Source organism: Oryzias latipes, chromosome 12, assembly GCF_053564925.1.
Source record: "Oryzias latipes strain Hd-rR chromosome 12, Olatipes_Hd-rR_3.1".
Classification (NCBI taxonomy): Eukaryota; Metazoa; Chordata; class Actinopteri; order Beloniformes; family Adrianichthyidae; genus Oryzias; species Oryzias latipes.
The window spans coordinates 14,172,474-14,195,003 of record NC_136248.1 but is presented as its reverse complement, the minus strand read 5'-3'; the positions used below and the strand labels follow the sequence as shown (position 1 = coordinate 14,195,003).

The 22,530-nt window shown below is 41.0% G+C and overlaps 1 protein-coding gene and 1 long non-coding RNA gene across 2 annotated transcripts; one reads left to right on the top strand and one right to left on the bottom strand.

Moving 5' to 3' along the window:
• Positions 1 to 3,077: 3,077 nt before the first annotated feature.
• LOC101159600 (chondroitin sulfate proteoglycan 4-like) lies at positions 3,078 to 22,328 on the top strand. The gene is made up of 22 exons (XM_011481940.4): positions 3,078 to 3,282; positions 5,034 to 5,197; positions 5,695 to 6,783; positions 6,887 to 7,291; positions 7,377 to 7,498; positions 7,628 to 7,736; positions 8,313 to 9,638; positions 11,300 to 11,392; positions 11,810 to 12,307; positions 12,420 to 12,554; positions 14,235 to 14,420; positions 14,528 to 14,710; positions 14,827 to 15,003; positions 15,860 to 16,058; positions 16,134 to 16,265; positions 16,966 to 17,141; positions 17,563 to 17,758; positions 17,839 to 18,010; positions 18,191 to 18,575; positions 18,742 to 18,894; positions 19,125 to 19,706; positions 19,792 to 22,328. Exons 1-22 carry the CDS (start codon positions 3,219 to 3,221, stop codon positions 20,896 to 20,898), a joined length of 7,653 nt encoding a protein of 2,550 aa, XP_011480242.2. The 5' UTR covers positions 3,078 to 3,218; the 3' UTR covers positions 20,899 to 22,328.
• On the bottom strand, positions 11,966 to 12,478 carry LOC144996567 (uncharacterized). Its single transcript, XR_013659483.1, has 3 exons — positions 12,344 to 12,478; positions 12,212 to 12,253; positions 11,966 to 12,097 (listed from the first exon to the last, which is right to left on the bottom strand). It is a non-coding gene; the product is annotated as an uncharacterized LOC144996567 (long non-coding RNA).
• Positions 22,329 to 22,530: the final 202 nt, after the last annotated feature.

Sequence of the window (22,530 nt, the reverse complement as noted above, 5' to 3'; positions counted from 1 at the left end):
CTAGTGGGTCTAGATGACCCAACTCCCAACGTTAAAGTGTCTAGGATAGCACAAGGGTTAAAGCTTTAAAACTGAAGTATTGTAAATCCCAAAACCTGTGTGGAAAGATTAGAGGTGTGTCTAATCCAGAGTCCTGAGGGACACCATAGCCACAGTTCACACTTCACAGCAACATTGACTGTATAACATAACTGGACGAATTATGTGTGACGTCACCTAACGTAACCTAACGTAACCTAACGTAACCTACTTTTATTGAGGCACCTGATTGGTCAGTTTACAACTTAAATAGCTTGGGTTATAGCAAAAATATAATGAAAAAAGTGATTTGCAAGAGCCTAGAAGGTATCAGAGCAAGAATGGTTATTCTGACTAGTATAATGACTGGTTACAAGCCGTTCATTTTTTTTATAGCAGTCTATGGGATTTTGGCCTTTTGGGAACAGCGGGTACTTCCTATTTGGAACACGAGGGGTATTGCTTAGTCCAGTTCTCATTTACTGTCAGTGTGCACCACCCAGGCAGGTTTTGCCCATCAAAGTTTTTTATTTTTATCTTCTAACCTGTCAGGGTAACATGAATGCTGGAGCCTATCCCAGCCATGCAGGGCTACACCTTGAGTGAGTTGTCCAAACCACTGCAGGGCCAGACACTCATGCACATTTGGACCTAGGCAACATTTAGAATCTTCAATTAATCTATGAGGCATGTTTTTGAACTGTGGGAGGAAGCTGGGGTATCCAAAGAAAACCCATGCATGCACAAAGAAAACATGCTAACTCCACACAAAAGGATCCAGCCTGGATGTGAACCAGGGCCTTCTATGTGAGGTGAGGCAAGAGTGCTAACCACTGTACAATGTCTTCTTCACACTGGCATTTCGTGTGATCCCTAAATCTGCTCAAGCTAACTTGTCCAATCCTTTTTCCAAAGCTATCAAGCCTAAATATTGTCGTCATGTGCAACGCATTTCAACACAACCTACAACATAAACAAAAGCAAACTGCATTGTGCACATCACACATATTTAGTTCTAACCATCAGATGGTTGTTTTTTGTTCAGTGCTGGAATGCATCAGTGACCGTGTGCAGACATGGACAAGTATGGCCTTGTTCGCTCCTATTGGATTGTTGTGAAGCCATGTTTCCAACAGCATGGCCCTTTCTTACCTTGAAGGTTTGACTGTCCCGTGTCAGTCACAAGGCCCTATTTGAGCACAATACATTTAAATATAAATTCTCATGTATAGAATTGTAATGATGACCTTCACATTGTAAAAAGAAAACCTAAAAAAACCTCCAAAGTTAATGTTGGATTTTAAAACTGAGTTGTGTCTAAAATCTTGAGTATTTAAATGAGTGTGTAGCTCTCATGGATGTTAATCAAGGCTTTCAACCATACTAATGAAGACAGACTGACCTAGTTAAGAACAAAGGTGTGGTAAATGGATGAATCTTTATAAACCGTCTGCTTGGTTTCAATGGACATTGTCAACGTAGAAGAACAGATCAATTGTTCTTCAAAAAAACGTGTCTAGTTTAAGTTCTTCACTTACAACCCAAAATATCATACATTTGTTTTTAAGCCATTTGCTGAAACTAGGCAATGTACATCTAGAGTCATCTAGAGTCACCTATCTGAAGTAAGAAAAAAAATTAGCTTTAGTTTCACAGAAGCCTTTTTTTCTCCTGCTTTCTATCTTGGAGAAGCATCTTAGGTTTCCAGGGGAGTATACCTACCCGAAGTGACAGATTCTTTTTTTAGGAACAACAGTATCAAGGGTCGCACGAAGAAGAGGCTGTGACTCTGCCAAACACACAGTCCAATTGTGTGGGAGAGAAGCTTGGAAAGGTGCCCTTAACAGTGTTCATACACAGTGGCGCAGGAAACGGTAATAATAGTTTCTCATACCTAGAAGTAGCATACAAACACCTACCATGGATTCTCTTAAACAGATCTCTTCAGTTCTTTGATTTTCATATAAAAAAATGTAATAAAACTGAGCAGACAAAAAGGGGGGTGCTGGTGTGGGTTAAAAGTGTTCCAGGAGACAGGACTATAATCCTCTCAGCGTGGGATCCAGGCTCATTAAAGCGCTCTCCCACCTCTCTTGGACCTGTCACCAGCTGAACTGGGACCTATTTAGGGTGGAACCCCTTCTTTTAAGAAACGGGGCTGCGGAGCCCTTTATTTCTAGATCCTGGGAACTAAATCGCAACACAGCTCCGCACTCGACTGTGTGTTTGAATGAGCACAGATCCACTGATTTCCATCCATACAGAAACCTATTATGCATACCCACTTATCCATTTGCAGGGTCACAAGGAGCCTGTCCTGGTTTACATTAGGAGGCAGACGTCAGAATGCAGCCATGCATTTAGCTCTTTTCATTAATGTGTCTCTGTCTGGGGACTTGATAAACAGGTAGATTAACAAGTTTACGATTTAGACAAACACAATGATCATAATTGAATCACATTTGTGTTTGGATTGCATCCACCTAAATGCATTTTGGGGTTTTTATTCATGATTAAAACTTTCTTAAAAATTACCCATGATATTTTATTTAGTTATTAACAAACAAAAATTACTCAAATTTGAGATATGTCATCATATTAAATAATAAAGGAAAATAAGTACTGGGATGTGGGCAGTACTCCAAAAATGTACTTCCAAAAATTGAATACAATTTACAGATTGCTTTGAAAATAGGTCAGCTTTTAAAATACAAAATGATGTGAAAACTGAGAAAAAAGACAAACAGCCTTGATGAACAACAATTTTCTGTGATTGCAGTTACTTCCCAAATAATCAGTAATGGAATCAATATTTGGCAAAAACATGACAAAACAAAACGCCCCCTTGGATCCATCTTTAGCTCTCTATAAAAAAACAAAAAACTGCCTCCAAACCCCTCATTCCTCTTGAACAGCAACACCCCCCCCTTGTGTTGGTATGCGGCTAATGCCTATTGGAAATGATGGGAGGGTCTGCGGCTGAAGCTCCACCTTTGTTCTGCTCACAGACCAACACTCACAGGTAAGTTCTTTAAGGGCTGTAATCCAAAGCCAGCTGAGCAAGTTGAAGCTGTGTGCAGGTTGACAGGAAGCGACATGCAGATTCCATTCTGCACAGCACAGACGATGGACCACACAGCCAAACATCCAGATGATGCCCTCCAGTAAATACAGGCTGGGTGACAGGAGCCTGAGGAAGGATGGGAACTTTTCTGGCTGATTTGTTTCTACTCTTGTTGATTTCTACTGGACACGTTTCTGCAGGTACGGGTCAACAGAAAGGCGAATTCTATCTCCATGAACTAATTCCACACTTGCTTTAACATTGAAACATAGCCACCCAAATGTATTTAATCCAATTTTATATTGTAAACTGGTGTCATATGGCAAAATGCTGGATTATTTTTTGATTGCATGCTTGATTAAACAGAACAAATTGATTGGACTTTGCTCATCTGAATAGATGTTTTCTGTTATGGTTCTAACATTCTAAAGAAAATATTTGACAGAATCAGGTGTGTTCTTGTTTGAACAGAATCATTTCAGTAAACTGAGTGGATCAAAAGTGGAAGTTAAAACATCTGCAAAGCTACGACACAAAGAAGGGAACTCTGATTGTTTCGGTCACTCTTGCATGACATGACTTGAAAGGCCTGCATTACCATTCAAGGTGCCTGGAAGATTATTAATAATCCAGTGTCTGGATTAGACATTCATTGGACACATGCACTGACAGTGAGCTTATAGGGTTTAAGCATAGCGGCATGCTGGGCCAGCCTGCTGACCTGGTGTCTTTCATTTCAGACCTGCCACAACATTAAAAAATACTTTTTCCTTTGATGGCATTCTTTAACTGAACAGCAGAAAGGATTATGGAAAAAAAAGGAAAAATTACAAGTATATTCAAATCTGCGGGTTACGCACGGCGTTTATGTGTATTTTTCTGTATTTTTGCTAAGCAAAAAATATTTTATGGCATTGTTTTTTTTTTTTTTAATATGTGTAGTTTGAATGTATATTACAAACTTTCCGGTTAAACAACCTGATGAGTTACATTTTTAGTCATGATACTTTTATTATTGATGGCTAAAATGTACATAATATTTCACATTTGCACAAAGATAACCAGCTTTACTAAGCTAACACTTCAGTCGAACCGCTCATCTATAAACAAAACTATAAAAACCTTTTATTTCAACATTAATTCCAGATTTTCTATAAACATTATTTGAAAAAGAAAGAAGTTCTGTTTTATGTTATGATTATTTTAAACAGTTTATTTCTTTGATTTTTGTTCTAAAAGCCAGAGTGTCATCCTCTCTCGACAACACACAAACACTCCTGTGACCTCCATTTGCCGCATGTGGTAGTTTCCATATTTGGTCCCCCTCTTTTGATTGAGCGCTCCATTACTGCTTTTTTCTAGGTCAAATCAATGAAAATGAAGACAGCTTTTCCGTGCATAATTGACAGTCATTTAAAGTAGCTTAGCTTTTTTATTTTACAGAAGTGCTAACACTGATGTTAAACTCTATGAAGAAAAGCTGTTTACAGTCTGTAACATAGTTTTTCCAAGTTGAATCATTTTTTACAACTACTCAAAATTAAAGCATAAAGCAACCTTTTATATTTGCCCAAAAATGAATGCTAGATGACAGATCTAAGCCTATAATTATGGCAAAAAACATTATTGAACTTGAAGTTTCCCATTTCAGCATGCAATTACCGTAAAAACCTAAATAATTAGGTTTTGTTTGTATTTTAAACACATTAAAGGTCAATTTGTGTCATTTGGATCAATAGGGGGAGATAATTAGCATCAGAACGCTTCATTAGAAGCTTTCATTGAATGCATTAGGAGTCATTAATTGAATTCAATAAATGCTACAAAGGATTTTAAGACAGCACATTAACAGGTCAGGTCATGATTAGGGTTAATGGAACTGTGACCGATCATGACCACATTAGGTTCGGAGCTTTTCAACACACCTATCTGTGTCATTTTTCTGGTGCAGTTTCTTTCTTTGGAGATGGCTACATTCACCTGCGCACGGTTGAGAAATCCATTCAGACGGTGATCCACGTGCGGTTTCGCACATCCAGTCAGATGGGACTGCTGTTTTTGGCAGCAGGAAACAAAGACTTCTTGCTTTTGGAGCTGATCTCTGGGCGTTTGCAGGTAAACTCAAGAGTGCACATTGAGAGTAACCAAAAAGAAAAACATGGACATTATAATTTCGCACCTAGAAAAAAAAAGCGACCCAAAAAAAGTCTTTAAGCTTTTTCTTTAAAAATATGTCAGCATTTATTATCCAAAGGAGGAGCAAAAGAAACAAGTTGGTGTTAGATTGCTCACAGAGTGAGAAAAAAATGTAACCCCCCCTGGCACTGGCTTCATTTCAGAACAAGTTCCTTCATGACTGAGTTTGAGAGTATAAACCACAAAAGAGGGATGAAAAAAAAAAAATCAAGACAGCGTGGCTACAAATAAAAGCTTGTAGTTTGACACTATCCTTTAATCTCAATTTAACAACTGCACTGGTTGTTTTTAATTTAGATACTTCAGGAGATCTCTATCTCATCAGTATAATTTGTGTGCTGCCTGCATGTGTGTTGAGACAGAAATAGAAAATACTTCAAAGACTTTGTTGTTTTGTTCTGTCTTTCCCCTTAAAGGTACGACTGGACCTGGGTTCAGGTGAACGCTCGCTTCGCTCAGCAAGGGGCCTTCACCTCAGCGATCTGGAATGGCACACGGTCCAGCTGAACCACACACAGAACAACATCGTCCTGACCGTGGACCAACATTCTCCCTCAAATCTTCGCATGCCAGGGCCAGATCTGGAACTTAACATTGAAGAAGGTGTCCTGGTTGGCGGGACAGCTGGGTTGAACCAATCATACCTTGGTATCTCAAATGGGTTTAGGGGTTGCATGGATAAAGTTGTCTTCAACGACCGTGATCTACTGTCTAATCTTCAGCTGTATTCTGGGTACAAGAGTACCCATGAAGTATTGATGGGCTGTAGTTCACAGTTTTCTGCTACGGAAGAAGATCCTATCGGGTTTTCCAGCTCCAAAGCCTTCATCTCTCTACCGCCATGGGAAGTACTTCAAGAGGGGGTGTTTGAATGCGATCTGCACCCTTCTGCAAAAGCAGAAAGTGGCGTGGTTCTGTATAGCTCTGGCTATGAAGGAGGATTTGTAGCCATTGAAATCAGGGACGGTCATCTGGTGATTTCGGTAGGAAATGGAAAAGGGAGCAAAACCGAGCTGCACTCTCTTACAAATGTCCACAGCAATCACACCTGGTATCCCATCCAGCTGTACCTACTGCCCCACAGCATCCAGCTGAAAATAGACAAGGAGTTGGTTAAGGCCAGCCTGAGCCAGGAGCTTAAAGTCATTCCGCTCAAAGGACCTCTCTTCCTAGGAGGTTTAAATGAAAAAGCTATGGTAGAGGCAAATGGTTCAGGAATGTCTTCTGTTGCATCTGGGGGAGCCTCTTTCACTGGATGCCTCAAAAACATTAAGGTAAACAACAAAAGAACAGGTCTACCTCAAGCCACGATCTCCAAAGATGTCAATGTGGGCTGCAAACAAAATCAAGAACCAATATCTGTGACATCCAAACCAACAAGTCCTCCAGAGTTGGACCTCACAACACAGACAGATTCTAAAAAAAGGAGGCCTAACTTCCTGTGGCTAAGAAAACTGGAGCTAGCTGAAGGTGGCCGGGCACCCCTGGAACCTAAGCATATGAAGGTGCAATTTTTTTTTATTTAAGTTTTAAATCGTGCTTTCTTAAGCTTTCTTGAATGTTCTCAATTATATTTGTCTTGCTTCTCATTTGCATTTTCCCCGTAAGGTAAACCTGGACTTTCGAAAACTGGGCATCCATCCTTCTCAGTTAAAGTTCCGCATTGAAGAGCTGCCTGTTCATGGCCATCTCCAGATGGACGTAGTTCAGGACGGGATGCTAAATAAAGGGCAGCATAGGAATATAACAGTGGGAGGAGAGGAAAAAGACCAGACGTTCACCATGCTGGATCTATGGCAGGGGCGCGTCACATACACTCACGACGGTTCAGAGGAGCGCAATGACTCCTTCACGTTTTCAGTCTTTGCCAGTAACGACAAAGAGGTTCCTGGTTTTCTAAAAGGCAAAGAACTCTACCGGTTTGACATCAGCATCAGTCCGGTCAACGATGCTCCTATTCTTAGCCTGCCTGAGGGAAACATTTTTACAGTGATAGAAAAGTCCAAACGACAGGTCAGTACTACAGGATGTCTACAGGATGCGTCTGAATATTGTGTTTACATTAAAAATCTAAATGAAAGATCTACCATGCCCACAGCTGACAACGGAGTTGCTAAGAGTGTCAGACCCTGACAGCAGTCCTGAAGAGCTGCTGTTCAGCTCCATGGGTAACCTTAACCCTGAGGCTGGCTACCTCGAGCACGAGGGAAACCTTGGCAGGTTGGTTTTGCTGCATCAACGTTACCCTCTTCTTATAAAGCATAAAGCACATTTTCTTGTGTTTCACTATAACAGGAAGTTTAGTGAAACATGGAATTGTACAGTACAGAAGTTAATTTTTTCTTTCAGGCCCATCAACTTATTCTCTCTCGGTGATCTAGAGGAGGGTAAGATCAGTTATGTTCACACAGGAGTTCTTGCCTCCAGGCTGGCATTGAGGGTCAGTGATGGCCACAAGGTGAGTTATTCATTGGTTTTTACAATGAATCCCTTGAAGAGTAGAATTTAGGGGAAAGAAATTGATGGTTTAAAGTGCTTCCTCACAGACATTATGGCTGTGTCTGAATTTACTCTCCAATTAAGGCATTCACCATTTTGTAGGGGTCTCTAACACCATAGTCCTGAAAGTTTCCCAGATGTATCTGGGAAAAACCGTTGATCACTAGATTTGCGAATATAGACCACAATGCATTGCGTTTGAAAGATTTAACATTTGAAAAATGGCTGAAACAAGTCAAGCGAGGGAGATGACCTTTAAAAGGACTTTGGTAAATGGGTGATTTCATATTTGGCGTTGCCAAAAAGAAAAACATTTGTGAGCATGTGTCCAAATTGCATTAAAATCCAGAGAACTGGTTAGTCTCGCAAATAGATAGCATTTTGGGGATTACAGAGTAATGAGTGAGTTTGGACACAGCCTAAATGTCCTAATGGTTATTCTTGATTTTACCTCTTTTCTTTCCCCATATTTAATACTACAGGTTATTTTCAGTTTTTGCTCACACCCTGATGCTTTCTGCTTTGCTTACTACAGGTGAGCAACACAGTAGTTTTGAGGGTCATGGCCGTGGCACTTGAACACAAACTGGTGAATAACACGGGAATCGAGCTGAACCAAGGCGAGGCTTGTATTATTACCAACCGTCACCTTGCAGTACAAGTGAACGTGGCGGATAACACAGTGGACATCTGGTACGATGTCGTTGAATTGCCAGAATATGGTGAGATCCAGAGGTTACACTCCAATGGGGACTGGAAGTCCACAACATCTTTTTCCCAAAGACTCCTCGATAAGGAGCGAATCCGATACCTCAGCACTTACAACGGCCTCCAGGCTCAAAGCAACATCACGGACCACTTTAAGTGTAAAATTGTTATTAATTCCCAGGCTAAAGGAGATGTTGTTTTCCCCATTGTGATCAACTGGATTCACTTAAAGGTAACACGTAGCAAGATGGAGGTCAATGGGCTTCAGACTGCTGTGTTGACTCCTGAGGACCTTCATGTGGTTTCTAAAGGCACTAAATTCAGTGAGAGTGAACTGTACTTCAGGCTCCTGACACTACCAAAGAAAGGGCAGCTCTTCTTCAATGGGAAACCTTTGCAAAGGAGCTCAACCTTCAGCCAGAAGAATGTCACAGATGGTTTGGTTAAGTATGCCCTTTTCAACAGGTTGCATGACGATACGAGAGACACGTTTGGCTTTCAAGTGTTTTCTGCACACGCTGCCTCAATGATGCACGACTTCAGGATCAACATTAAAGCCGAGTCATCCGCTGTCACCGTTGTAAATAAAGGCTTCTCGACTCTGGAAGGAGCAAGTAAAGTTATACCCAAGGATCTCCTATTTACTCACGTTGCAAACAATCGAGAAGTCCACTACACGATTACGACAACTCCCCGGCATGGCCAACTAAGGAAGATCAACCTCTCAAACTCAACTTCAATCAATGACAACATTGTCACTTTCACCAATCAGGACATCATTCAGGAGAGAATCATGTACGTCCACGATGACAGTGAGACAAAGCAGGATTCCTTCACATTCCAAGTTGTGGTTCACAAACCACACAAGCACACAAACAAGGAGGACAGACACACGACAGAGCACACCTTTAACATCTCCATACAACTTGTCAATGATCAGAAACCTGTCAGGGTCGTTGATAAAGTTTTCCACGTGGCTCGTGATGGTCAAAGACTGGTGACACTGGAAGATCTTCGATATCACGACGACGACACAGATTTTGACGACAGTTGGTTAGTGTACACACGGCGAGGGATTCCCATGGGAGAGCTGGTGCTGGCCAGTGATCCCAACCACAAGCTCTATGAGTTCACACAGCGTGACCTTGAGCAGGTTAGTCAAGGGACATCGCCCTCTAATGGTCTACATCTTTCAATATTGTATACAGTGTATATTATCCTCCAAGGTAGTAACAAAAGAAAACTATGTTTCCATAAATAATTAATTTAAAGGTTTTACAAACCATAACAGAGAGCTAGATATTTGAACATGTGATTTAAACTTAAGTCATTTTTAGATTTCATGTGCTAAGACTCAATGACTGTCCTCATTAGATTTTAGACTGAAACTGGACTCTTGGACATGAGCTCTAGCACAAGTGAACATGTTTCATTGTCTATTTTTGCTTTTAATTTTACGCACAATGACAAACAATATTTGTATTTTAATTTCTGCTCCTTCTGGTAAACTGAAGGCATTGTGGACCAATAAATGCACTCATAGGAGCTGCTTTAGAGCATCTCGGTGATAGAAAGTTACCATAGATCTGAAAAGAATTTAAATAACTTAGGTTTTTTTTTACCAGAAAATGGGATTATTTTTGCAAAAACCTTTTCCTTTTTTTGAAATTAATTATTCACATTAGTTTTGGTTTTTTAGAATTTCACATTAAATGTTAAAATAATGAAATACTATGCATAAAATTACATGAGTAGGTTTTATTTACGATTATGCAGTTTTTCCCCCCCAAAATAATGGCATAATGTAATCTTCTAAGACATAGTTTCTGTAGAGCGGCAGGAGTTCATTAGAAATTCACCCCTGAGTTGTTGGCGAGACCGTTGGCGTGGACCAACCCCGCCCCCCTTCCCCTCTCCCCTCTCTATTCTTTTTTTTTTCTACCTGTTCTGTCCAACAGGTGAGCAAACAGATGAGAGCTGAAAGCCTCTTGTGTTGGACATATTTTCCTGTTACAACATGGGGCTATGCATCTTCTGACAAACCAAATGTTTATTTAAATAAACATCTTTTGTGATTTAGACTTAACTTTATTTATGTTAATTATATTTGTAACAGTTTTTTGTTGAACTGGACTGTAAAGAATAGGAGGGAAAAAGACAGAGGGACATTAGAGAGAAGAGGGGGATAGGAGGGTGAATATAGAAGGGGGGGAGTAAATCATAAAGCAACAATCAACAAGTTGCTTGATGTTTATAATCATTACTGTCAGATTTAGATGTATAACAAATCCAAAAGCTCTCCATTCCTGAGAGCTTGGAGTAGGGAGTTTGTGGCCTGCCCAGTGTATTTTCTACATCAAAAATTTTCATAGGAGTGGATCTTTAAAAAAAAGTAAAATTTATTTCAAAGTTCTTTAGCCAAAAGGGATGGCTGCTCTTAACAAAAAAAAAGGACTTAAATCTTGAAACTATTGTTAATATATAAATGTGTTTGGCTTCAGCTTAAAAATAGTAGTATCTCATAGTATTCTGATTTGTTATAAATCAGCATAAATAATTTAAAATAAATAATTCTTAATGTTTTCTGATTCTAAAACTTAGTGAGAAGCTTTTATTTTTTTTAGAACAAACTGTGTAATTCATAGTTTTGTGCACATGTCTGCCAGAATTTTTACAAAAGTAAGTTTTGTACAAGTATTCAGAACTGGCTTTCAGCTTTTTAAAATAGTACTAAAATTGTAATTAAATGCTTTTTTTTCCTTACAATTCATTCCCCTAATTTAGATTTTTCTGCATTTTTTTCCTTTTTTTCAGAAAAAGGTGTTGTTCATCCACAGCGGAGTGAGTTTCGGGCGTTTTGTACTTTTTGTTACAGATGGCAAACATTATGTTTCAGCGCTACTTGAGGTAAATCAAAATTTTCAGCATCTTAGAAAAGGTTTTCTCTGTTTGAACGTCTAAGTGTGCTGCCTGAAAATGTCTGGTCATCGTCACAACAGGAAGATCTTTGTGATCATTTTGTATTTTGCAGGGTTTTTTTTTGTTGACTTTGAAGATTCCAAATGTGAAAAGATGCGTAGGTCTGTGGGATTTTGTGTTAAAAAACAGGGTCTTCAACAGGACCATTATAGTAAAATTGTGGCAAATTCACGTTTTAATCTGAAAAATAATGCATAAAAGATTTGAAAAATTCCTTATCTTTCTTTTCTTGATTCCTTTAAGCAGTGGATCTTTGATGGAGTTTCTTAAACAAAATGTTCTTGTATTTTGTATGGGGGCACTAGAATTGTGATTTGCTTCCTTCCCTCCCAATGACTGGTGCAGGTGATGGCTCAGGATCCCTACCTGCAGGTGGAGAACAACACAGGCCTCATGCTCCAGCGAGGGGGGATCACAGCTCTGACTTCGGCCAACCTCAGCGTCAGCAGCAACCTTGACATTCGAGACCCCCAGGAGGTGACCTTTGAGGTGTTCATTCCCCCCAAGCGTGGAGTCCTCTGCTTCAACGACGGACAGAAGGAGACCATCATCGGAACGGACGCCATCTCAGTTTTCACCCAGCGTGACCTGATGGCGGGACGGCTGGCGTATCATCACGGCGGAAGCCTGGAACTGTCAGATGGTTTTGAGGTGACGGCGAGAGCAAGGGAAAGGGTGACGGAAAGGAGACTGGAGAGAGGGATGAGGGAGGTACACCTGGATATAGGAGTGGCAATAAAAATTTACCTGGAGAGTCATCACCGACCGCCAACCGTCAAAAGGAATCACCTGGTGGTGGTGGCAGAGAAACAGAATGTTTCTATAAACAAGGAACATCTTGAGGTAAGAAAATCATCTTTTCTGCTTTTTGTCACCTACTTTTGATCCCAACATGTTGATCATTTCGTTGGAAGCATCATTTGTCTTGTTATCACTATGTATGTTTTGCCTCCAGGTGGTCCATGAAGACAGTCGGCCTGCAGAGATAGTTTTCACCATTCAAAGCCCCCCAAAGCTTGGCGTCCTCCGCAGATTACCGCCCAAGGACAAACTCAAGATTGGGAAAGAAGATCGGCATCACCTCCATAAGGTGCAGTCCATGTTCATCCAGTTTCAGGGAAACCGAAGGACGTGAAGCAAAGTCCTCTTTTCCCATGAGAAATTTTCGCGGATTTGCTCATCTAACTTTGTCTTTTCCTAAAGCAGTGGGTTTTAATTTCAAATAAAAAGGTTCATATTGCACATAACCTTCAGTTCTGTATTGAGAAACATCCTAGGTAATGTGAATATTAGTTTTACAGCTTTGCAAAATTCTTGCTTACTATTTTCATTTGGTGACTTTCTCACAGAGGCTCTTGGCATCAAAAAGTATCATTTCATTAAATTTGCAATGATTTATCACATTTAAGCAGCAGTTTCTAGTCATTTTGAGCTAAGCAAGATCTCCAAAATAGAATATTGTGAAGGGAATTTAAAAATGTAAATTGAGAGCTTTGAAAAAACAATCCATCTGGATCTGAACTCCTGTTATCCTCCTGTTTTAGTGTTCACTACCTGGACATAGCTGCTAGTCTTATGTTTTTATGCCAACTTCCTCTGAGTTTGGAGCAAGTCCTCACTATAGATATCTAACAAATCTGAAACATATGGAACACTAAGACAGATTTGCTCCAAAATTAGAATTTGAAGATTTATATCACCCGCCCACCCCCTGCCCTCGCCGTCCCTCTTTGACCCGACCTCACTAGGTTAGCGGCTGCTTTCCCTACATTATTCTCCCCCTCTTCCACATCCACCCTGGTCAGAGTTGTACGTGACCAATTACTGAAAAAAAAAACCACTTCTTTCAAATTGGCAGCTTTTCTGTTGGTTTTACCTCCTTAGCAACCATCTTCTTTTTTGGTCGTCTGGGGGTAACGAACTGGTCGATGTAGTTTTTAAAAGAATCGTTAAAAGTAAATTTTTTGATTTCCTAGGGAACTGAGGTTTTTGTTAACCACGCTCACATTCCTAATATAGTCATATTGTATGTTATATTGTTTCATTCAGCTTGAGCCAAGGATTCATGCATTACATTTTCACAATATTTGGTAAACAGAGGAATACAGGAACGCCACTTTTGGGAGCTCACACCACTCAAAATCTTTAACTTCTATTTTTTTTTTTTTTTTTTTTTGTTGTGCCTGCCCAACACAAGAGGCCCTCAGTTCTCATCTGCCTGCCCAGCTGTTGGACAGGACAAGTTAAAAAAAAAAAATCTTTAACTTCTAATTCCCACATTTTTCCCAAGTAGCTTCCCAGTGATGCTTGAGGAGTTTGGAAGCAATGGATCCAAATCCAGAGGAGGAGTTTTCATTTGTAGCTGGTAGCCAACTATAGGGGATTTGGTAGGCCCTTCCTGAGGTCAAAGGTCAATGAAACCTTGGTTGTGGTTGTAGACTTACGCTGGCAGTATGTGTGTGAAATTTTGTAAAGATCGCTCAAACAAAAGTTTCTCGTATGTGTTAAAATGTGAAAATTGCCAAATTTCACATTTTAACACAAAATGGCTTCCAAGCTGTAGGTCCTGAGGCCATCCCATAATCATTCTAAAACTTCCTTTGGATATCCACGTCATGTGTGTTTTGGTTTCATTATTTGATTTGGACTTTTTGGGGGGTCTTTATAAGAGATTTAGGAGTTAATTGATAATTTTTGAAAACAAAAATCCAAGTTTTTTCAATTCCTAGTCTCACATTATACCTGTTTGCTGGGTCATCTGTGCGTGCAGGTTGTCAGAGAGCAGCCAGCATTGTCCTTCACCCAGGAGGATCTCAACCAGGGGTTGATCATCTATCACCAGCAGGTGGCAGGAGGCACCAACGACTCAGTTCTGTTGGAGGCAACCAACGGGGTCACAAAGGTCGGTCCTATCAGGCTGGAGATTGACATCATACCACTCCTGCTTCCTCTCCAGGTAAAGATTGAACATCACCCCCTCCTTTTTTATGCTGAAGGTATTAACGTGGCTCAATTTACCAGCAGATTACGGTGACTTTAGATGAACAAAACATGTCTCTACAGGTATCTGACCTGACTCTGGATGAGGGGTCTTCTCTGCCTCTTACAACCAACATCATTAAAGTTGCCAGTCATCACTTTGCGGGGATGAATTTCCTGTACCAAGTCATTGTTCCACCGAGGTTTGGACACTTGGAGCACAGCAGGATTCCGGGAATGCCCATCACCGCTTTTACCCAGACGGAGGTTTGACTGAGATCAGCAATCAAATCACAACAACAAATAAATAAATCATGACCTTTTTTTGTCATTTCTATCAATGGAGCCAGAAGATGCTGGAATCTCTTTTTATCTGTTTCCAGGTGGAACAGGAGTACATCGCGTACGTCCACGACGGCAGCGAAACCCTGACAGACAACTTCACCGTTGTGGCCAACCAGACAGAAACGAGGAAACACAGCCCGCCGTGCACCGTGCACATCAATGTCACGCCAGTCAACGACGAAACTCCTGTTGTGACCACAAACCGTGGACTTAAGGTGAGATTTGAGCCACAAAAAACCCTTTAAGGGAACATAAAGATATCTTTTTGTGATTATTTTTTTTAGATCCATCAATTCTGAATAAAGTGTACATGCATTTACTTTCAGACTTTATTTTTATTTAGTTTTTCAGCTAATTTAACTTATAAATCATAGTTAAAAAGAAGTTTAATACCAAAAATAACTAGTCCTTTGGTCTGACCTCCTTCTCCTTCCCTCTTGCAGATCAGAAACTGTCCATTTTTATTTTTCACTGATGAATGCTCTTTTTGCTGCAGAACTTAGAAAAAATGTAAATAATTTCATGTATAAAAAGTATCACAAGCCTTCACCGTTCCAACAGGATGTAAATGCATTAAAATCCTCTGCAGAAACATTTGAAGCGCCTTTCAAAGGTGCTTATCGGCAGTAAAAATAGAGTTATTTACGAATAAATATTTAATGTTTGTAACTGCAAAACACTTTTTCTTCTTGTATAAAGTTCTGTGAGTGACAGTTATTTGTGAATATATAAAAATGCAGCTTAGGAATGATTTTTTTGTCAAAAGCAAAAGTTAAGTGAAATATTTGTTATTTCATTGGCGTCTTGCTTAGATTTCAATAGATGCGCCTTTACAGCCCTTTTTGCACAAATTGTTATTGTTAAAATAATTAAGTATTTTAAAAAATGTGCAGTATGTTATTACACATACAAAACAGAAGTACCTGTGTGCATCATCAGCTTCAAAATACTGCTGATCTGAAATAAATGACCAATTCCTAACAACACCAAGCCTCTACAGTCATTCTTCACTGGTAATTGAATGTCTTAACTAAGGAACACCTCTGTGTTCTTCTGTTCTGGTTCCTGTAGGTGTGGATGAATTCAGTAACAGACATAACAGTGAAAGATCTAAGTGCAGAAGACTCTGATACTCCACCTGAAGGGCTGGAGTTTGTCGTCACGCCACCCAGCAATGGCTATTTGGCCTTGAAGACTGCTCCATCCCGGCACATTTTAAACTTTACACAAAGCCACATCCAGAGCAGACAGCTGCTGTTTGTGCACAGCGGTGAGCTCTCTTTTACTTGAAGAAAAGCGTGTGGGCAAATCAGTCTGTGTAATACTTCTCTTTGTCCTTTTCCAGGTGCGTTATTGGGTGGTTTTCACTTCCAGGTGAATGATGGCGTAAACTTTGCCCATCGTCAGATCTTCAGCACGACTGCGTACTCTCTGGTCCTGACCCTGCAGAGAAACCACCGCATGACTGTCTATCCAGGTACAGACTTCTCAGTCAGTATCAGTAACTACTTCCTAGAAAGGGATATGACTGATTTTACGTTCCAAACAGGTTTAAATAATGAAAAAAACTTTCTCAAAATGGGGAAAACTGATGTAATTTTGTCCGATTATCAATAAAGTGACACCAAAATAGAAACATTGGTGAAACTGTAATATTAAATACATCCACAAGGTGGCGTCATTTAATTGAGCCAAGTTTCTGATTCAGACTGATTTCCACTTAACTAAAAAGTCTCCTATTGTCTGAAATGATAAACGTCTCCTCTTTATTTTGCCTGAGTTGCTAAAAAATAATTTCCTTTTAAGGATAATTTAGAACACCTTAAATATTTATATTAAAATGTTTATTGGAAAGAACCCTTCATGGCTTTTAAAGTTAATTTAACTTTTTTTTTCTTTTTGAGTTGCAGCAATTAACAACGACTGAAAATTTTATAATAGAAACATAAAAATGAAAAAAAAAAGGAAATAATTGAGGTGAAAAATAAAGAAAAAAAAGTGGCCAAAGTTCTCCTCGATTAAAAAACTTTTTAGGACTTACTCTGCACAGTAAAAACAAATTACTGTTACTTTTTTTTCTATGCACTTTTCAAGTCTTTTCTGCTACTTTTCATCATGACTTGTTTACATAATGATTTGCTGTCTTCTGTCATTCGTCTCCTCTGTTCATCCTGCAGGTTCTGTGACACCAATTTCCAAGCAGGAGCTTCAGGTCGTGACCAACAACATCAGTGACATCAGAAGAAACCAGTCCATCGTTTTCGCAGTAACCGCTCCCCCCAAACTCGGTCGCTTGGTCCAACGAATGCCTGACAACTCCACCAGAGGCATCCACACGTTTACTCAAAGCATGGTAGGAACGTGTTTGTGTGCGTGAAGGTCAGTGGATGAACAGATGATGAGAAAGAAATCTGGGAAGGAAGTATTCTGCAAATGGTGGCAACAAAAAAGTACAAAAATAACTTTGACGATTATGTGGTGTGCAGTTAATGAATAAAACTAATTTTAATTAATTAAAAAAAAATCTGGAAAAAAGTCAGTTAAATTGTAATATTCGGATATCTGCAAGGAACTTCCAAAATCCAAACTTTTAAAAGATCTGTTATTAATTATTTAACTTTTGTTTTTTAGATATTTATGATTATGATTATGATTTTGCAAATACAGAAATATATTTGGACCAGTGAGAATGTCAGGCAGTGGTATTAGCATTGTGATCACAGACAGAATCATTTTTCTGCTGTAACCTCATTGGATTATTTCCTTCATCCCAGGTCAACGATGGGGTCATCTTGTACGATCAAAACAGGCCGGAGTCGGTGGGCTGGTCGGCTACAGACTCGTTTTCTTTTACCGTCTCCTCTCCACCTGCTTTCCTCCCAACGCACTCTTTCACCATTCTGATATCCTACCAAGCCAACGAGCATCATGACTTTGTCCACAACAAAACCAGACTACTCAACAACGCAGGTATCCTCTCTTCTCCAGCCAGGTTAGCGCTTCGTCCCCAATAAGAGACTTTTTTTCTTTCAAAATTTTCTGTCCCACAGGTGCTGTGGTGGCTGAAGGAGGCAGGGTGACCATCGACAGGTCCAAGCTGGACGCCTCAAATCTGCTGGGAAAAGTTCCGGTAACCCATCAGAAAGACCACCACGTCATGTATCGAGTCATTTCTCTGCCTCGCCATGGAATTCTGTCCATCCGTGGGCATAACCTCACCAGGTTCATATTTGACTTCTTTGTTTTTCAAAACTGAAATCCAGCGGGCTAATGTATAGTAAAGTTGAAAAAAAAAGCTGACATCCTTTTGAAAGCATCATGATGCTCTTTGTTTAAATGTGTAGCTCACATTTTATTCTTTTTACTAAAAAAAAAGATTTCTGTGCTTTCACCTTTCCCCAGGAATCAGCCGGACTTCTCACAGGTTACCCTGAACAAGTTCGGCATCACATACGTCCATGACGACTCGGAGACAACCAGTGACAGTTTCACTTTCCGTGCCTGGGTGGCCCCCCTTGATTACTCCTCACTCTCCTCCTCCTCCTCTTCCCTGTCTGCATTCTCCTCTGATTCATCCTCCACCAGCTCCTTCTCTTCCCTGTATTCCTCCTCATCCCGGGACCCCGCTTCCCGCCAGCATGGGCTCAAAGAGAACGTGGCGGTGACAGAGATGTTCAACATCACAGTCACGCCAGTCAACGACCACCCTCCACTCATCCGGAGCAGAGCCCCCAGCATGAAAGTCGTTGTGGGGGAGAAAGTTGTTCTTGGACCCGACAATCTCCAGGTGAGCCAGAGGAAAGTTTTCATCATCCTCTAATCATTTACATTTGACCAAAATTGTGGAAGCAGACAAATCCTGCAGTTTTATATCTATAGTTTAAAAAAAACAAGTACAGCAAAAGAAATTAATTTTATAAAGTGAAACAAATCATTTTGACTTTCTTATTCAGGTAGAGGACCATGATACCCCACCGGAGGAGCTACACTATTTCGTGATCAGTAAGCCCAACAACGGTTACCTGACGCTGGGAGAAAGACCAGAGCCAGTGACCTCCTTCACTCAGTACGATGTCAATCATGGGCGGCTTCACTTTATCCAGCAGGTGATTAGTATTTATTTTCTGAAGTTCAAAAATGTTTGTGTAGGAGCAACACAGTTAAAACAATTTTTTTTAAATTTGGCATATTATTTTAATTCCTCTTTATTTTTTAACAAGTTTACAAACAAACAGTAAAATTTATAAAAATGTGTGCATTTTTTCTGCAAATAAAAGAAAGAAATATTCCCCAATCTCTGAATTGTTTTAACTGCTTTTCTATTTTTTCCCACTAGGGGGAGCCATCCACAGGGGTTTTCTATTTCAACGTCACAGATGGTCACCACCGCCCTCTTTACAAACTTTTTAGCTTGGAGGTGGTTAAACCCTCTGTTTCCATGGTAAACAACACTGGTCTGTCATTGGTTCAGGGGCGCACAGCTGTGATCCTGACAACCAATCAGCTGGCAGCTCAAACTAACGGCCAGAGACAGGCTAACATCTCCTACACGGTCACCAAGCACCCTCGGCACGGGCGCATTGCTATTAATGACCAAGAGGTGACCACCTTCCGCCACGAAGACCTGCAATTTGGACGAGTGGTCTATCATATGACAGATCTGAGTGAATCGGAGGACAGTTTTCAGATCTTAGTGTCGGCGTCCTCTCCTGGTGTTGATTATGAAAACGTTCCAAACCAGACGGTAAACGTGACCGTGCGGCCTCTGATCTACCTCAGGGAACCGGTTAAAGTTCCCAGTGGCATTGCAGTGAAACTGGGGAAAGCCATGATCGATGCTTCCGAGCTGGCCAGAATTAGCAGAGCAAACCCAGTTTTTGAGGTTCTGTCTCCACCAAAACACGGGAAACTAGTCAAGGTAAAAGTTTTTGTTAGTCCTACATCAATTATGAAGTAAGGAGCTTCTGTCCTGTAAGTCTTGCTGTTGACTCTCCTCTGTGCAGATCACCTATGACCCCAACAGAGCATCAGAGGTGCTGAAGTCCTTCACCTTTAGAGATGTTGTCCAAGGCAGAGTTGCCATTGAGGAGACTCTCAGTGATGATGAAAATCAGTTCCCCAGCAATGGCTCCATGCTCACTATAACTCAGCGGCGTGCACCGGCCACACCCCTCAACGACTCCTTTGTCTTCTTGGTGAAGGCTGGAAACGTTCAGCCAGCAAAAGGCGAGCTCCACTTCACCATCTTCCCCCACCACCAGATGCGTCACGGTCCAGGTGGTTTCACCAAAGTGGATGGCAGAAGTCACAAACACACAACCGCTAATGGTCAGAGACACAACAAGACAAGCACAAGAGTTGGGGAGGAGCGCACAGGGCAGGAGGCCATAGATGAGGTCTCACGTCCTCATATTTTGACGGATAAGGTCCAGAACAAAACCCAGCGTACCAGAAAGCCTCAGAACCGTCATGGCAAACGCACACATACTCATGGAGGGAGATCTGGAGGCGTAGCAGAGGGAGCAGGAGATGGGCAAGGTACTCCTCCATTGCCTCATGCTCCTCCAGTCCCAGAGATTCACCGTCCAGTCAATCCTCCGGATTCAGAGCTGATTCACGTAGAGATCCTTCCTCGCCCTTCCTCTGACCCACTCCTTATCATATTACCTCTACTCGCCTGCTTGCTCCTAATTGTAATTCTCGTGGTTCTGATTCTGGTGTTCCGCCATCGCAAGGAGAAGCAGGCCCGGCAGCGGCTCATGCACGAACTTGCAGCAGTGCATTTGCCCACAGAGGACAGCCCGTACCTGGGCCGACCAGAGCGGAGCGTGGCAATGCCCTCAGTGATGGTCACGCCACTGGGCTCAGCAAGCTGCCCGACCTCCCCGAGGGTATCTATGAGTCCAAGGAGAAGTCTGGCCCCCGGAATGACCTTCTGGGGACCGTTTGAATCAGAGTTTGCAGGTGTAGACAGGAATATAAAAGGCTGTAACAGAAGAGAAAGACACACGGTAACTTGTGGTAGGGCGGTCCCTCTTTCCGTCGCAGGATTTCAGACCTCTGCTAGATCTCAGTCCCCAACTTTGAAAGAAAACCAGTACTGGGTTTAAAGGAAGTAATTCATGCATAAACTGTGCCTTAGAGATGTACAGTATTTGTGAAGGTCATAAAGAAGTACTGTGTTTTCTTCTATAGAGCATGTGCAGAGAAATGCGCCTTCAGGGCTTTTAGGTCTAGACCACAGTTGTTTGCGCTGTTTGGGCAGGTCCAAAAGATTGTCTGAACTATCGGATAATGTAAAAACAAAAATCTTTAGTTTACTTGCAAGCAAACCTAAATTCATCTAGTTTATAGACAGTTGATAGTGATGGACCGCAGCGTTAGGAAGTCTAGCAAAAAAAGGAATAAAGAGGAATTGCCTTCACTGTCGCGCATTTCAGAATAAAAAACTAAGTTCATAGTTTGAATGAGAAGAAAAGTGAATAGTAGAAGCAGAATGCCACAACAATGTGCAGATTGTGCACAATCTTGTCCACCCTTGTCCACAAGTCCACCCTCAACAGTGCAGTGTGAAACCATGGATGCATCACGCAACCTGCTTAATCCCGTTCAGAGTTACTGGGTTGCTGGAGACAAGTCAGCTATTGTTGGAGAAAGGTCTACTTTGACGATTTATTTTTAGTAAAGCACAAGCTGATTCACCATGCATCTTCTAAATACGATTAATCTCTTTTTGCATCATATGGTTGCTGGAGCCTATCCCGGCTACTGTTGAGCGAATGCCAATCCATTGCAGGGGCACACAGAGATGGACAACCACACACTCTCATCCACACTGACTCACTAGTTAGCAGCAGTGTAAGAATATGGAGGAATAGGGCTGTATGGTGGCGGTTAGGACTCTTGCCTCACAACAAGAGCGCCCTATGTGTGGAGTCTGCATGTTCTCCCCTGCCCCCCTGGCACTACAGCTTCCCTCCACCATCCAAAAACATGCTTCATAGGTTAACTGGTGAATCAAATTAGTGTGAGCATTGGTGTAGGATAGGCTCCAGCAACTCCAGAAGGGATTCAGCAGGCTCTGAAGACAGATGGAAGAGAAGTGATATATTTTTGCATTTGTTGATGGGCTGGACAGACAAAGCAGACCTTGGATGATTAATGTTAGGTAATGGATGTTGCCCCTCACAACCTTGTTGCAGCTGACAGATATCTGTTTGTTTGTTTGTACTGTGCATGCAAAGTAACACTTTCACCCAGCACGGTAACCAGTTTCTCTGCCTATTTTGCACTTTTTCATGTTTCATTTTTGCTCATTTGTTTCCATTTGAGCCACTGAGCTCCTGATAGTGAAAAACAGTGTAAATATTTTACAGTGAATTACTGTTAGCAGCTTCCCAGATTGTTGGGGGATTTCAACAAAATTGTAAACCCTTAAATGTCTCCCTTTCCTGCCTTTAATGTCCGTACTCAGTTTTTCCTGAACCTCTGCATGTGAATTATTTTAATAAAGAAAGAAGAAAAAAGTGGTTAAAGTCAACCACATGTGTCAACTAGAGTCTTTAAAGGTTTTTTGTGCCACTTTGTACATCTAATATTTGTTTTTAACAAGCAACTTTGAAGTTCTGGCAAATGCTCTCAGTGCTGCGGAGGTTTGTAAAAGCAGACCTGAAAAGTGGAACTGTAAAATCTTTGTTAAAATAGATTCCTCTTTCTCAGGAGTCAGTTTATGTTACAGCAGG